At 39.0% G+C, this 13,634-nt stretch overlaps 1 protein-coding gene across 1 annotated transcript in view; it reads right to left on the bottom strand.

Moving 5' to 3' along the window:
- Positions 1–424: 424 nt before the first annotated feature.
- Positions 425–13,634, bottom strand: part of ADAMTS6 (ADAM metallopeptidase with thrombospondin type 1 motif 6) — a 333,068-nt gene continuing 319,858 nt past the window's right edge. The window contains exon 25 of the mRNA XM_017548588.2: positions 425–3,667. Coding sequence (XP_017404077.1) covers positions 3,558–3,667 — 110 coding nt within the window. The 3' untranslated portion in view covers positions 425–3,557. The remainder of the gene's footprint in view (positions 3,668–13,634) is intronic.

A 13,634-nucleotide genomic window follows, 5' to 3' on the forward strand; every position in this document is an offset into this window, starting at 1 on the left:
GTATGAATTCATTTGGTTTAGTGCCCTTGGCACATGAAATATCTTGCATCCTCCACTATACTAAATAATTTACATGGAAGGCAAGAAAAGGAGAGCAAAATAATTGTACGCTAGCAATTGAAGGGGTGTGGCAGTGGCCAATCTGGACTTCCTTTAGGGCCTCAGAAGAGTGGCTGGTGGTGTCTGGGGATGTAGCCCTACCATTAATACCTGAAGCTCTTGCGTTTAGATAGGACTGAAGGACTAAAACACACAGAAATAGATGCAATCCCTGAGGAGGGTAATAAGGATACAGCAAATCATCCCAATCCTAGATACTACTTGGATAATTTGGATAATGTAGGTGTGGTATCCCAAGGAAATTCATTCCTGGTACTGCAAGTTTAACACGAGCTTTTCAGGGAATAGACGACTTCAATCTGTATCATTACTGTAAGCTGAATTTTTATTTTACTAAATTACCTATGTCAAAAAAAAATTCTGTGCCTGGCGTGGAATTTCACTCCATCAAGTGTTACAATGATTTTTTTTCATTTTCATTACAAGGAGGAGAATGAATGTAGGACAAGTGTTAGGAAACATGGCAATAAATTAGAATATAATTTACAAAAGCAAAAAAATTAACAGTGTACCACATTATTACTGAGTATAAAATAATAAGCAACAACTAATCACAATAATACAAAGGTAATTTCATTCTGTGTTACTGAGGATACCTATGTGACATTCATTCAAATAAAAAAGTTCCTAATAAAATGGACTGTTTGGAAATCATATGTATCTCACAGGGTTTAATCATTAGGGTACATTTACCTTTCCTTTTTTAGTAGGCCTTTATTCCACTGGCAGATACTGCTCCCAGGTGCAGGGTACCAGTTTCCCTGGGGTTCCGTAAGTAGTCTACATAGCTCACTACTTTTGGAAAGTCTGCCACGGTGGCCCAGCCTCCACTGACAATCCTGTTGTTATTATTTAGGAATAGGGCATCATGTAGCCACGGGGGTGGCTACAGAGTAGCAGCAGTATTGTGATGTGCTATGAAATACAATTTTTTTTAACCTACTCATGTTTAAATTCAAGGCCTACCTGAAACTGTTTCATCCTGTTACATTCTGTGTTTGGCTCCCTCTAGAAAGGCACACCAATGCTGCTCCTGTGTGTGCCTACATCCTGCCCTCAGAGCTGGGGCACATCCTGGAGGTGACACTGGCTGCCCTCCTCTTCCAGCATCAGCCACGGTGCTGTGCAGTGCCTGGGGGACGGCCCTCACAATGGTAGTTTCCAGGTGAGGTAAAAAATAGCTTTTAGTTGGTAATAGGAAATCTTTTTGCAATAAAAACATGAGCTGATATTTATGTTGGAGAAAATCAGATCTGGATTGCAAATCCATGCCTAAAATGCCACAGAAACCACCCACCTTTTATTTATTTATTTCACCAGGGCATATTAGCACCAAGGTGACTGTTCTTTGAAAAGGCTCAAGGGAATTCAGTGCTCAGGCCATGCTGCCCGTGGGCTGCTTGTTCTTCACTGAATGGCTAAGATGGCACTTGGGCTGGTCTTCTAAGGGCATCATAGATCTGGGCCCTGGTGATTCCTCTTATTCCTGGTGTATAGCTCTCTATGAAGGGCTCAGGGTTAAGAACTGTGGTTTTGAGAGAGAAAGCAGGTTAACAAGATACAGATGGTCATGACTGAGAGTGTAGAAAACATTCTGTGCCGATTGTCCACAGCAAACCTGGGAGTTTAGATTGGCTTTTCGTATCTGAGGGTCTATCTTCCTTTTGGGAAAAACCTATTCATCCTCATTAGACCATGGTATATGTGACACACTGACGTGTAATTTCAGAGCACCGTGATGGAATCAAGTCAAACATGCTCTTTAACTGAAAGTATTAACCTTACAAAATATCCATTTAGTCTTTGAGTTTTAGGTGTTGGTGCATGCATGGTGTACACCTGTGTACAAAGGGGAGGCGTGTTGGACACAAAGCACATTCATCAAGAACCTGCTGCAAGCTACACGTGTTCAAGTACAAAATATTAATATAAACAAGTACCCTTTTTTATTCTGAGTCTTGCTGTTGAGTCTTGATGAGCAGGATGTGAAACTTGAAGACAGGGAAAATATTAGCTAGTCATTTTAATTTAGGTGGTTGTGATTCTAGAATTTGACTTGCCCAAGAAACTGGGTTTCACATTTAATTGCCATTCAGAGTATCCATAAAAAATACAAAATACTTGATTGAGTGACTATTAAAATTATGCTTTGTGATGTCTAGTCTCCATGAAATTTTCTTCTTTGGTTATTATCCCTTGCCTACTTTAAAACTCACAGAAATAGCACATTATGTGCAAGCGCACTTATCTATCCACACACTTAAAAGCGCACACACGCGCGCGCGCGCGCGCACACACACACACACACACACACACACACACACACACACTTGCTCTCATATAAATAAATGCCCTTCTACCATATCAAAGAAGGGACATCTGGAACCCATCGTAATTGTCAGCAAATTGCAAAAGGGTCTGCCTGGTTGTTACCGAGCCAGTCTATCTTTTGCATGGTATCATCTCAGTAAGCTCAACACGTGTGCAGCAATCCAAAGGGCAGAAGCCGTGCTGTGGCTGAAGAGGATGTAAACACAAGTGAGTTGGGGGGACTCAAGAACTAAGGCATCCTGTGTGATGGCAGCAAAGGGCCTGGTCCTTAAGTCTCTACCATATCCCAGGTCTGGTTTCTGCATGAAATTGAAATGTTTTTCTCTTAAAGTTTTAATGGAAATCTCAGCTTTACTTGCACAATGGCAAGTTGGCCACAGTCTTTCAGCACTGAGTTTATAGACTTGCACAGCTGCAGTAACTGATGCACTGCTTTAAACTATGTCCTTCATTATTGTTCAGTTTAATATAGTTTTATATATATGGCTCACAGCAGTGTTCAGAACCGGGGGATTATTCCTAAGGAAATTAAGTGGAATGAAGAAAAATAATACAAACTTTCATTACTTTTGATTTATAATTGATCATTAAATTATAGTTCAAAGCCCGTTTTATAATTTAAATTGTGGTGCTATTGTAGTGAGATAATATTTTAAGCTATGACTTAAGAATTCTGAACCTTCTTCATTTCCATAGTTGACCAAGTTATACAGCTACACTTTAAACAGTTTCAAATACAAATGATTCAGTGTCATTGCTAAGTCCATAATAAAAATTATCTTAATGGTCCAAGGAGGTAAACAGGCTATTGGATTTACTCGAAAGAACACAAACGCTCCACAGTAAGCAAGTCTCCCTGTGTTGTTTGGATCTCTCCAATCTGGCATTCCCTCCTAATATCGTGTCCAGCACTTTGGATCAATAAATCCCACTTCACAGAAGTTAAAATAATATTGAAATCTTGTCAGCTAGGGCTGACCAGTGGTTACATTTTCCACAGGGTAATGCATTTGCAAGGACATCAATCCTCTTCCTCTGGGTGGCTCTCTTTGATGGACGCATTTCCATGATGAAATGACAAGGCGCTCTTTCTGGCTTTCTGTGGGTCAGTGTCCTTGGCAGGTCTTACAACACATCTGTCTGAAGTATGCTCGACTGCAGAACTTGAACTTCAGCACCAGTGGGCAATAAGCCACTTTATTCACATCTTTGCACTCTAAAGAATGGGGGCAGAAAATGGAAAACAATTAGAGTCACATAAACAAGTATGTAAACAAGCTGATGCGCCTGCATGTTCAGCAAGGACCCCCTTTGGGCCAATCCACCTTGGCTTCAACCTCCATGTGGTTTTTGTTTTTGTTTTTAAGCATATCCTGCCTGGTACAGTCTACTAGAAACATTCTTTTGATATATTTTAACACGATGTTTAAAAAAATGTTTGCAAGGGTTTCCTTCCAGATTTTTATAAGTATGGTGTATGCCCACTGTGTCTTGAAAGAATTACCATTTGCTGGGATAAGTGATCACTTTAGACAGCTTGGAAGCATGAGTCATTTTTCTTACAGCACTTTTATTGCTTCTTTCTCAAGGGTTATTTTATTCAACAGTGCAAGGTTATCCAAAATCAAACATGAGTTGCATTGTTTGATACCAAAGTACACATGTCTCCAGAGAATCTCTGCATCTGTGAGGTGTGGGGATGGGCCTGGGTGAATGAAAAGGATTGCTGACAGTGGCCTAGATTCAGCAACTACACTAGACAAAGAAGAAAGCTTTGAGGGGTTGGCCTCAAATGGCAGCAGTCTGTGGGTTATGGAAACATGTAGAAATGTCTTTTTCTAATTTGGAAGTGAGACATGGTCTTCTTTTTTCCTATGTGTATTTTCTCCTCAGTGCTAGAACTGCCACAGTTGCAGTCTGCAGTTCTTGCAGCCAGAAGGTGAATAAATGATTCTTTCTCCATCTCTCCTTGAGGCTGGTTGCAGAAGGTGGGATGAGGATCCAGTGTAGAGAAAGGGACATGGACTTTGATTCTCAGAACTGCCCTTGGCCCCATACAACCCCACTACTAGCAATAATGATATTCTTTTCCAGTAGTCTGGTTACTTTTGTCTGGAAATTTTAGGATACTCTGCAAACCTAGTAATGAAATTTTCACATGCCTGCTAGAACCAAAGTTCCACCCTAATTTTTCCGGGTAGTTATACTGAAGCATCCTGGGTAAATTGTTTAAGGTAATTAGGAATCAGGCAGGGCAGTGGGTAAAGTTCAGTGTTACAGAACAGTTTTTGTTATATCCTTGCTTTTACCTGACTTCAAAAACCCACTGAAGTTCTAAGAGATCAGATACATTGTACATGAGCCATATGATAAACATGGAAAATTAAGTGCAAAGAAATGGAAAAATTCCCAGTTATTATTATTAAAGATTAAGGTAACAATCTTATTGATCTCACTTTTTAAAGGCTCCTTTGGTGAAAGTCTTAAAATTTGAAACTGGAACTCCCAAATCCTTTGAAAACATAAGCTCTGCCACCCTCCAACACTTTTATTCAAGATTTGACTTACAAAGAGATTAATAGCTTGAAATTTGAATGAAAACTTTTCACAGGATTCTCAGTAAATTTAAGTTTTAGCTGAAAGAAGGTAGAAGGGACAAATCGCTTAACCTCATTGTGCTTAATTTTTCTCATCTGTAAAATAGAAATGATTAGAGAACCCACACTCATGTGTAACATGTATTACATGGGTATCCTTATGAACATCAAGTAGAGCAGTGCCCGGAACACAGAAAGTGTGGATAAGTGTAGGATATTGAATTGCTATTATTATTACAATTATTAGTTATTAGTATCTTTATTGCCTAACAGAAAGGAAGCAAGGAGTTACACTCCAAATATCTCAATGAGGATGCAATATTTGAACTACTACTGAGAAAATACTGCCCTAAAGACACAAGTCAGTTTGAAGACAAAACAAAGAGGAGTATTTCCTGGGGCACAACTTTATTAGATTTACTACTCCATTTTTGGAAAAGTAGCTGGACTAGGAAAACTCTGAGTTGAGCAAATTATAAGCGAATTCACCAATTTCCCTTTTAGATTTAGATTTTATAATCTGATTAAATTATAATACATAATGAATTAAACAGAATATTCATGAATTGCTTCTCCCTTCACCTGCCCATCCACCCACCCATTAAGGCTATTACAAATATAAATAGTCGGCTGGGCGCAGTGGCTCACATCTGAAATCCTAGCACTTTGGGAGGCCAAAGTGGGTGGATCACCTGAGGTCAGGAGTTTGAGATCAGGCTGGCCAACATGGTGAAACCCCGTCTCTACTAAAAATACAAAAATTAGCTGGGTATGGTGGCACATGCCTGTAGTCCCAGCTACTCAGGAGGCTGAGGCACAAGAATCACTTGAACCCGGGAGGTGGAGGTTGCAGTGGGCCAAAATCGTGCCACTGCACTCCAGCCTGGGTGATAGATCTAGACTTCATTTCAAAAAACAAACACCCAAATATAGTCAGGGATTCTGTTTCTTAGGTGAGTGCTAGAAGCAAGACTTTTCTCTACATGCAGAGGCACAGAATACAGCCTTTTGTTCAGAAGCAGTATCTAGTCTGTGGTCAGGCTGGAGGCTGGTTATCGGGATGTTCCTTTCTGAACTTTCCAATACGCTTGTTAAGTTAGTTCCCAACTAACTTGATTGAAAGCAGGAAGTCAGTGAGGTCCTGGGAACAGGATAGAGCTTAGGGATGTACAGATTATGAGTGTCCCCTGAGCTGTGTGCAGCAGCAACACAACCCAGTAGTTAGGGGCAAGAGATCTGGATTCAGGTGGGCCTGGTGGTAAATTCTGGCTCTGCCTTTTCTAGAAGTTGATTGTCCTTTGCCAAGTTACTTCACCTCTCTAAATCTCAGATTTGTCCTCTCCAAAATAAAGACTATGATAAGGTCTGCTCATAGAATGTTGTGAGGTTTGCATGAGGTAATGCACATAAAGCATGTGCCATGGCACCTGGCTCAGGGTAAGCATTATTCATTAGCTTTCATTATTAACGGCAAAACATCTGCCTCTGAGAACAACCGTCATGTATTATTTCTCTGGGATCCCTGTCAAAATAAATATAAGCTCAGGAAGGGTTACACATTTACACATGTAAGCAAAATAACAGAAAGCTATTAAACAGAAAGCAGGAAAATTATGATGAGGGCAGGAATGGGGAAAGACCTGTGGGAGATCCAGGGACTTCCAGGACTCAAACATTAATATGGAGATTCCTAGACTGTATGGAAGATCCAGTTCCTACTTCTTGGTTTTGCCTTCTAGGAACTGGCCTAACTAGAAGAATCAGTTCATTGTATCTTTAGATTTGATGACAATCTATTCACCAACCATGACTAACCTTTTATTCTCTTTTAACTCCACAAGAGCTTAATTTAGTAGCATAAAAAATTATAACTTATTAAGGATATCCTTTGTGTAAGCTACAACATAAACATACATATTGTAAATATAAATAAATAAATATATATATATATGTATATATATAAATCTTTTTAAGTTCAGTCATGTGTTGCTCAATGATGGGGATATTTTCTGAGAAATGCATCGTTAGGTGATTCTGTCAATGTGCAAACATCATGGAGTGTACTTTCACAAACCTAGATGGTATAGACCATTGTATGCCTAGGCTACATGCTATAGCCTATTGCTCCTAAGTTACAAACCTGCACAGCATGTTACTGTACTGAATATTGTAGGCAGTTGGAACACAATGTAAGTATTTGTGTATCTAAATATATCTCAACATAGAAAAGATCCAGTAAAAATATACTATTAAAATCTTATGGGACCAACTTTGTATATGTTGTCTGTTGTTGACCAAAACATCTTTATACAGTACATGAATATAAAATGTCAGCTTTACATAGACAGCAAAACATAAGCTCAAAAAGATTATGAAACTCATGTTGGTCATACAGCTAGTTGGTCTAAGAACAGGTCTGTCTGACTCCAGAGCCACTCTATTTTGGCAATATTTTTGGTATCTAAATGCAAAACGTTTCTACCTGTCTATGACTCTGTATTCTTGAGATGACACCACTGATAAATCAACTTGGAGCATCATAGCCAGGGTTTGTTTTTTAAAGAGTTGGCTGTGCCACTTTAGAGAAGAGGAAATATGTTTTATAAAGGAGGTTTCCAGAACAGCATCTGAATTATTTAGAATAGCCTGAATTATCTTTTTATACTTTCTGTCACGATGTCTTCCTCCTCAAATTTTGTATAAGTACACATGTGAAAAGGTGATTTTAGGTACACCAAGAAGTTTTAAAGCCACATTATTACAGAAAGCTGAATGTAATCTTCAAAATATTAGTACCAGTTTTAAATTATATTGGGGCATTCAACCCATCTACCACTTTTAGCTTAGCTAAAGAGGACTGATTTGTTGTGCTCATTGAAATTTTGCTGATGTAGTTGAGAGGCCTTAATTATAAACGTATTTCATTAGTCTGCTGCATCTTTAAGTCCAGTGCAATTATGAAAGCCTTTTCTCTTTTACCCTTCAGCAGTACAACTTAACTTTTATATTTAAAAACAACAACAACAAAAAAAACCATTCTGGAAAAGTTGTACATAAATTAAATCACATATCCCATTGAAATTAAAACAATAACAAAATGTTCTGTTTTAATTTCTGAATGATTTATAGTTGGCATTGATTTCTAGCTGATACTTAAAGTGTTTAGAAATTAAAAATTCCTTTATACCCAAGTGGTGTATAATGTGAGAATAAATAATCTAAGAGATCCATTAAAAAGAATTACTTAGTTTGAGGGTTTTTTTGGTATTATAATCACTCTGTAGTTAATTTGTTTTGAAGGTTTGAGGTTTACTGTCATATTTTCTTCATGCAAACACACTTATATCTACTGCTTTCTAAGTACTGGAATCTGAGCCAGTGGGTCAAGGATTTTAAGATGAAGGAGCCCCTGATTTTCTCTTCAACTATCATCATGTACCAGCTAAAGTACTCTCCTAGGAGAAGAATGACAAGACACTCTACCCTTTTCTTATAAGGATATTGGAAAGGTAAGAGGTGCTCATCATGTGGTTTCTAGTTAACATTTTGTAACCTAATTATTCTCTTTTTACACTCCAATCCTGAAAGAAAAGTTGCACTTTACCCAGGGACAGAGACTTCTGGTGGAAATGAATTTATGGAGAATTCCCAGATTCTTATCAGGGAGACTTGGGAACACATCAAGGGCTGAAAGCCAGCCCCCAGGCCCTGCCATATGAACTGGATCCATTATTAGAATCTGAAGTAATTTGCCAGGCATGCTGGAGTGGTTCTCATTGGTAATCTGGGTTTCGGTAGAGTTGAATGATAAAATTAGACAACCTGTTTCATAGGCAACACATGAACCTACTTATTATTGATGTGCCAGTGGGTTTTTCATCAGGTGTTAATCTTTTAAAACTATGACCTAAAAGACATGCTTTCAAAATACACTGAACAGAGGTTTATGATTTAGAATGCAATTAGATTGATTAAGTGTGACTTTGAAGGCTTGATTTGGTCCAAGAAATACAAGACCAAGTCCTCAAATGCAGTGCTTTTGCATTTATTTCACTGAATGTTGCAAAGCTTGCCTACTTGTCTCACTGGAGTTGGGAGAGATCCTTCATGACCAGGTTGGACCATACAGCATCTCTCTTTGGAGAATGCATGCCTTCTGTAAACTCCTTATATGGTTCAGAAGAAGAACACAGTAAGTGAAGAGTTATGACTTAAGCACTTAAGGGTCTATCTTTTGGATTTAAAAAGTACAAACAGCTGTGCTTCTGACAAACTGCCCATGGAAATGCAGAACCTGGTAAGAAGTGAGATAGCAAAGGCTGTGCATGTGTGGTACAGGAGTTGGGGGTGGGGGGAATGTGAACTCAGTATACTTTTCTTAATAAAGTTGTACTTGAGCCCTTGACATTTTACATATTTAAGCTAGAAAAGGATGAAATGGCAACTTTTGCTTGGGACCCTAACATTATTCATTGTAATAGAACAGCCCACCAGCTTATTTTTATCCTTGAAGCAAGATGATATCAACTATTGAACTTTATTCTGATTTCAATTTCCCATAGACTAGACCATTCCTTTCTCTTTTGCTTTCTCAGTTTCTTTTATTTAGTCTTATTCCCTGGATGTCACCAACATTCAACCTGGAGGTGGTATAATCTCAACCCCAATCCAGGGTTCCCTCCAGACCAGACAGCCAGGAATGTGAACCTGAATGCTAAGTGGATTATGAACTCTTTGAAGTGGCAAAGAAAAAAACTGGTCTTCCACACCTCCTTGAAACCAAAGTCTTCAAATGACCTTGACCGTTCCTTTACTGATTTTCATACATCAGGTTCCACATTAAAACCCAAATGCAGTAGCTAGTTGGACCAAAAATCTTGGTTTGAGATTTCTGGAGCTGCCTAAGCTTTCCCAGAGCTATTTACATAAGGGAGTCTCAAAGCCACCAAAGCCACCATTAGACATCCTGGGCTGGTCAACCATTGTACACTAACCACACCTTTCCTGGGTTGGTTACCAGCCCATGGCACACCATGAATCATTATCTGGCAGCAATAAATACTCTATGACAGAGGGCCTTGTGCTATTGAAAAGCTGAAAAGACTCACTATATAAACTACAAGGGAACTTGAAACTGCATGAAAGATGAATAAAATGGCATTTTGGATAGAATTTCAGGTGAGCTTGAGTAGGTTAGTCCCAACTGACATACATACTTCTAAAAATTACTCTGAGTATTATTTCAAATGTACTGATACACAGTGTGTCTATAATTCACTTTTAGCAGCCCTCATCAGTGGCACTCTGTCAAGATCATGCCTATAATGCTTTAACTCTCTGCCAAAGGCTTTCAGAAACAAAAAAAACTAAAGCAGATGTTTAACATAGCAAATTGTATCTCTCTCCTTCTTGCTCCCATTTCCCTCTTGCTATTTTAATTTTCTGATACCCTACTTCTGATTCTGTTACTATCATTTGTTGCTTAACTTCCCTCCATCTCTTCAATCTCTCTCCATTTATTTTATTTTTGAATCTTATTCAAATTCAATTATCTTATTAAAGCTTTAGGGGACTAGTATGTTTAATTTCCCTACAGGTGCCTGAATTCCTTCATGACTAATAATGGTACAGTTACCTAAATATAAAATGTAGGCATCATCTTGAATGCCTCCATATCACTCATTTCCATGTCAAATTGTTCATCAGGCTCTTTTTATTCTCCTTTCATTTTATTATTTTCCCCCAGTTCATCACCCTTATTTTATTTTATTTTTTTGAGACAAAGTCTCGCTCTGTGGCCCAGGCTAGAGTACAGTGGAGTGATCTCAGCTCACTGCCACCTCCTCCTCCCCAGTTCAAGGGATTCTCCTGCCTCAGCCTCCAGAGTAGCTGGGACTAACAGGCACATGCCACCATGCCTGGCTAATTTTTTTTTTTTTTTGTATTTTTGGTAGAGATGGGGTTTCACCAAGTTGGCCATGCTGGTCTTTATCTCCTGACCTCATGATCTGCCCGCTTCGGCCTCCCAAAGTGCTGGGATTACAGGGGTGAGCCACTGCCTGCCTGGCCTTTTTATTTTATTTTTTAAGATGAAGTGTTTCACTCTTGTTGCCCAGGCTGGAGTGCAATGGTGTGATCTTGGCTCACCGCAACCTCCACCTCCTGGGTTCAAGCCATTCTTCTGCCTCAGCCTCCCAAGTAGCTGGGATTACAGGCATGTGCCACCATACCTGGCTAATTTTGTATTTTTAGTAGAGACAGGGTTTCTTCATGTTGGCCAGGTTTGTCTTGAACTCCAGACCTCTGGTGATCTGTCTACCTTGGCCTCCCAGAGTGCTGGGATTACAGGCATGAGCCACCATGCCCAGCCCATCACCCTCCTTTTAATCCTACTATATCTGCCTTAGTTCTCGCCTTCATCCTCTCTTGCCTGGACTCTTAGAATAATTCTTTCTCATTCTACTCCCATACAAGGCTACCCTCCCTCTGCTCCTTTAACCTCCTGTCATCCTGAGCATGTCATATCCCAGTTTTTTTCATTCGTTCCCTATAACCCAAAGATAAGAGTCCTAGCTTCCTTCCACTGCATGCAGTTTCTAAAACCAAGTCCCTACCTCCCTCTCTGTAGCCTCATCTGCACTGCCTGCTCATCTGCCAACCCACTGCAGTGATAGTGAACTGCCTCCATGCCAGTGAACCGCCTCCATGCCCCTGTGACTGCACACACTTGCCCTCTGCCAGGAATGCCTCGTATCTCAATGTCTTCTGGGTAAACTCTTTCCTACCTTCCATGCCCAGCTCAGCTGGCCTTCTCTGTGATGCTTCTGGTGATTACTGCTGATTACCTCCTCCTCTGTGCACTCATGGCCATTTGTTCCCACCCCTGTACCAGTACTGCTCATATTGTGAAAATTATTTGTATGTTGCCAACCCTACTAAACCTTTGAGAACAGGGAACCTATTGTATTCCTTTCATAGTCTCAGTGCCTAGCACATGTTAAGTATATTTGCCAAGCAAATGGATTAATGATTGGATAAATGCAGGATGTTATTTAAAAACCCTAAGTTGAGGAATGGACAGGTGATATATACACAAATATGAAAAAGCACATTCAGTAAATGGTAATGCTATGGTTTGGTGCAAAAGTTATTGCAGTTTTTTACCATTATAAGTACTATACTCTAGATGGTGGATGCTCATTGTAAAATTCTTTCAACTTTGCTGTATATTTGAAATGTTTAATTTTTTTCATAATGAAATACTGGCAGGAGGGGGACCATTACCTAAGCTTTGATAGTCAAAACAATTCTCAACATTCTATCTGTGGCCCATTTCATTCATAGAGATTCAGCTGAAAGACTGTATTTTAGATCCCAATACATCTCCCTGAATCCTGCTCTGGCCTGGGGTAGAAATGAAGTGGTTTTTCAGTAGTCTCCCACTATGAGTCATGGGAACTTGACTGTGCTGGAGGAAAGGAGATCCTCTTCTACTCTCCTACGTTAACCAGAAACTGCTCCTTCTCCAACTTTCTCATCAACTATTCCTTGCTAAAAGGCATTTCTTTTCTCCCTTGATCTGCTTCCTACAAGCCATAACAGATCACTTTTGCAATATTTTCACAGTAGAACCTCTTCTCTCTTTTCTTTTTTTTGAGACAGAGTCTCGCTCCCAAGGAGCTGTGACTACAGGCATGCACCACCATGCCTAGCTAATTGTTTTATTTTTTGTGGAGACACGGTCTCACTATGTTGCCCAGTGTGGTCTTGAATTCCTGGGCTCAAGTGATCCTCCCACCTCAGACTCCCAAAGTGCTGAGATTACAGGTGTGAGCCATCACACCTGGCCAAGAGATTTTTTTGTTAAGATAATTTAAAAGACATTTTTTTTCCAAGAAAAATACCTTTGTTTGTTATGGATTTTGAGCTCTTCTTAGAGAGGGAAAGCTAGATTTCCAGAATCTAAAGGGACAAAAAAGAAGTAGCAGTGAAGCCAGAGATTTTGCAAAATTTAAAGTTGTGATTTTGAATTAATGTAGCATAGGGCTATACTTCTTTGAAAGAGTTAATTACATGTGTAATAGATGCATTGTGTTGAGGCTTAAGTATAAATACAGACCATTTGCAAAGATGCAAGGTGTCCAGATCTTGTTATATAAAATCGCTTTCTTAAAACAAAAGTCCCAAGAAAATATTTTTAAATAGTGAATATAATTTTTAAAAATCCTTTGAATTACACAGAGTTGATCAAAAGGACTAGATCTCTCTTGAGGAGGTTTATAGACACATAGTTTTCATTTGAAAAGTATTAAAAATTATTTGACTATTTGTGATAGGTTTTTTTTTTAGGACCGTATAATTTACATTTGTGGCTTTAGATGTTGTTCATATGTATATATTTGATTCTGCGTCTAATTTCTTATGAGAAGGCAATCTGAACTTCTGGACTATGCCATATTTGTCTTCACATTCCTGATAATTTCTGTCATAGTGACTTGCACATAGTAGCATTCAAGAAATTTCTAATGAATGCTTAAATGAATAAAGAAAGTACTCTCACTTAAATAACAGATTTTAAAATGTCAG

Source organism: Cebus imitator, unplaced genomic scaffold (assembly GCF_001604975.1).
Source record: "Cebus imitator isolate Cc_AM_T3 unplaced genomic scaffold, Cebus_imitator-1.0 Scaffold211, whole genome shotgun sequence".
Lineage (NCBI taxonomy): Eukaryota > Metazoa > Chordata > Mammalia > Primates > Cebidae > Cebus > Cebus imitator.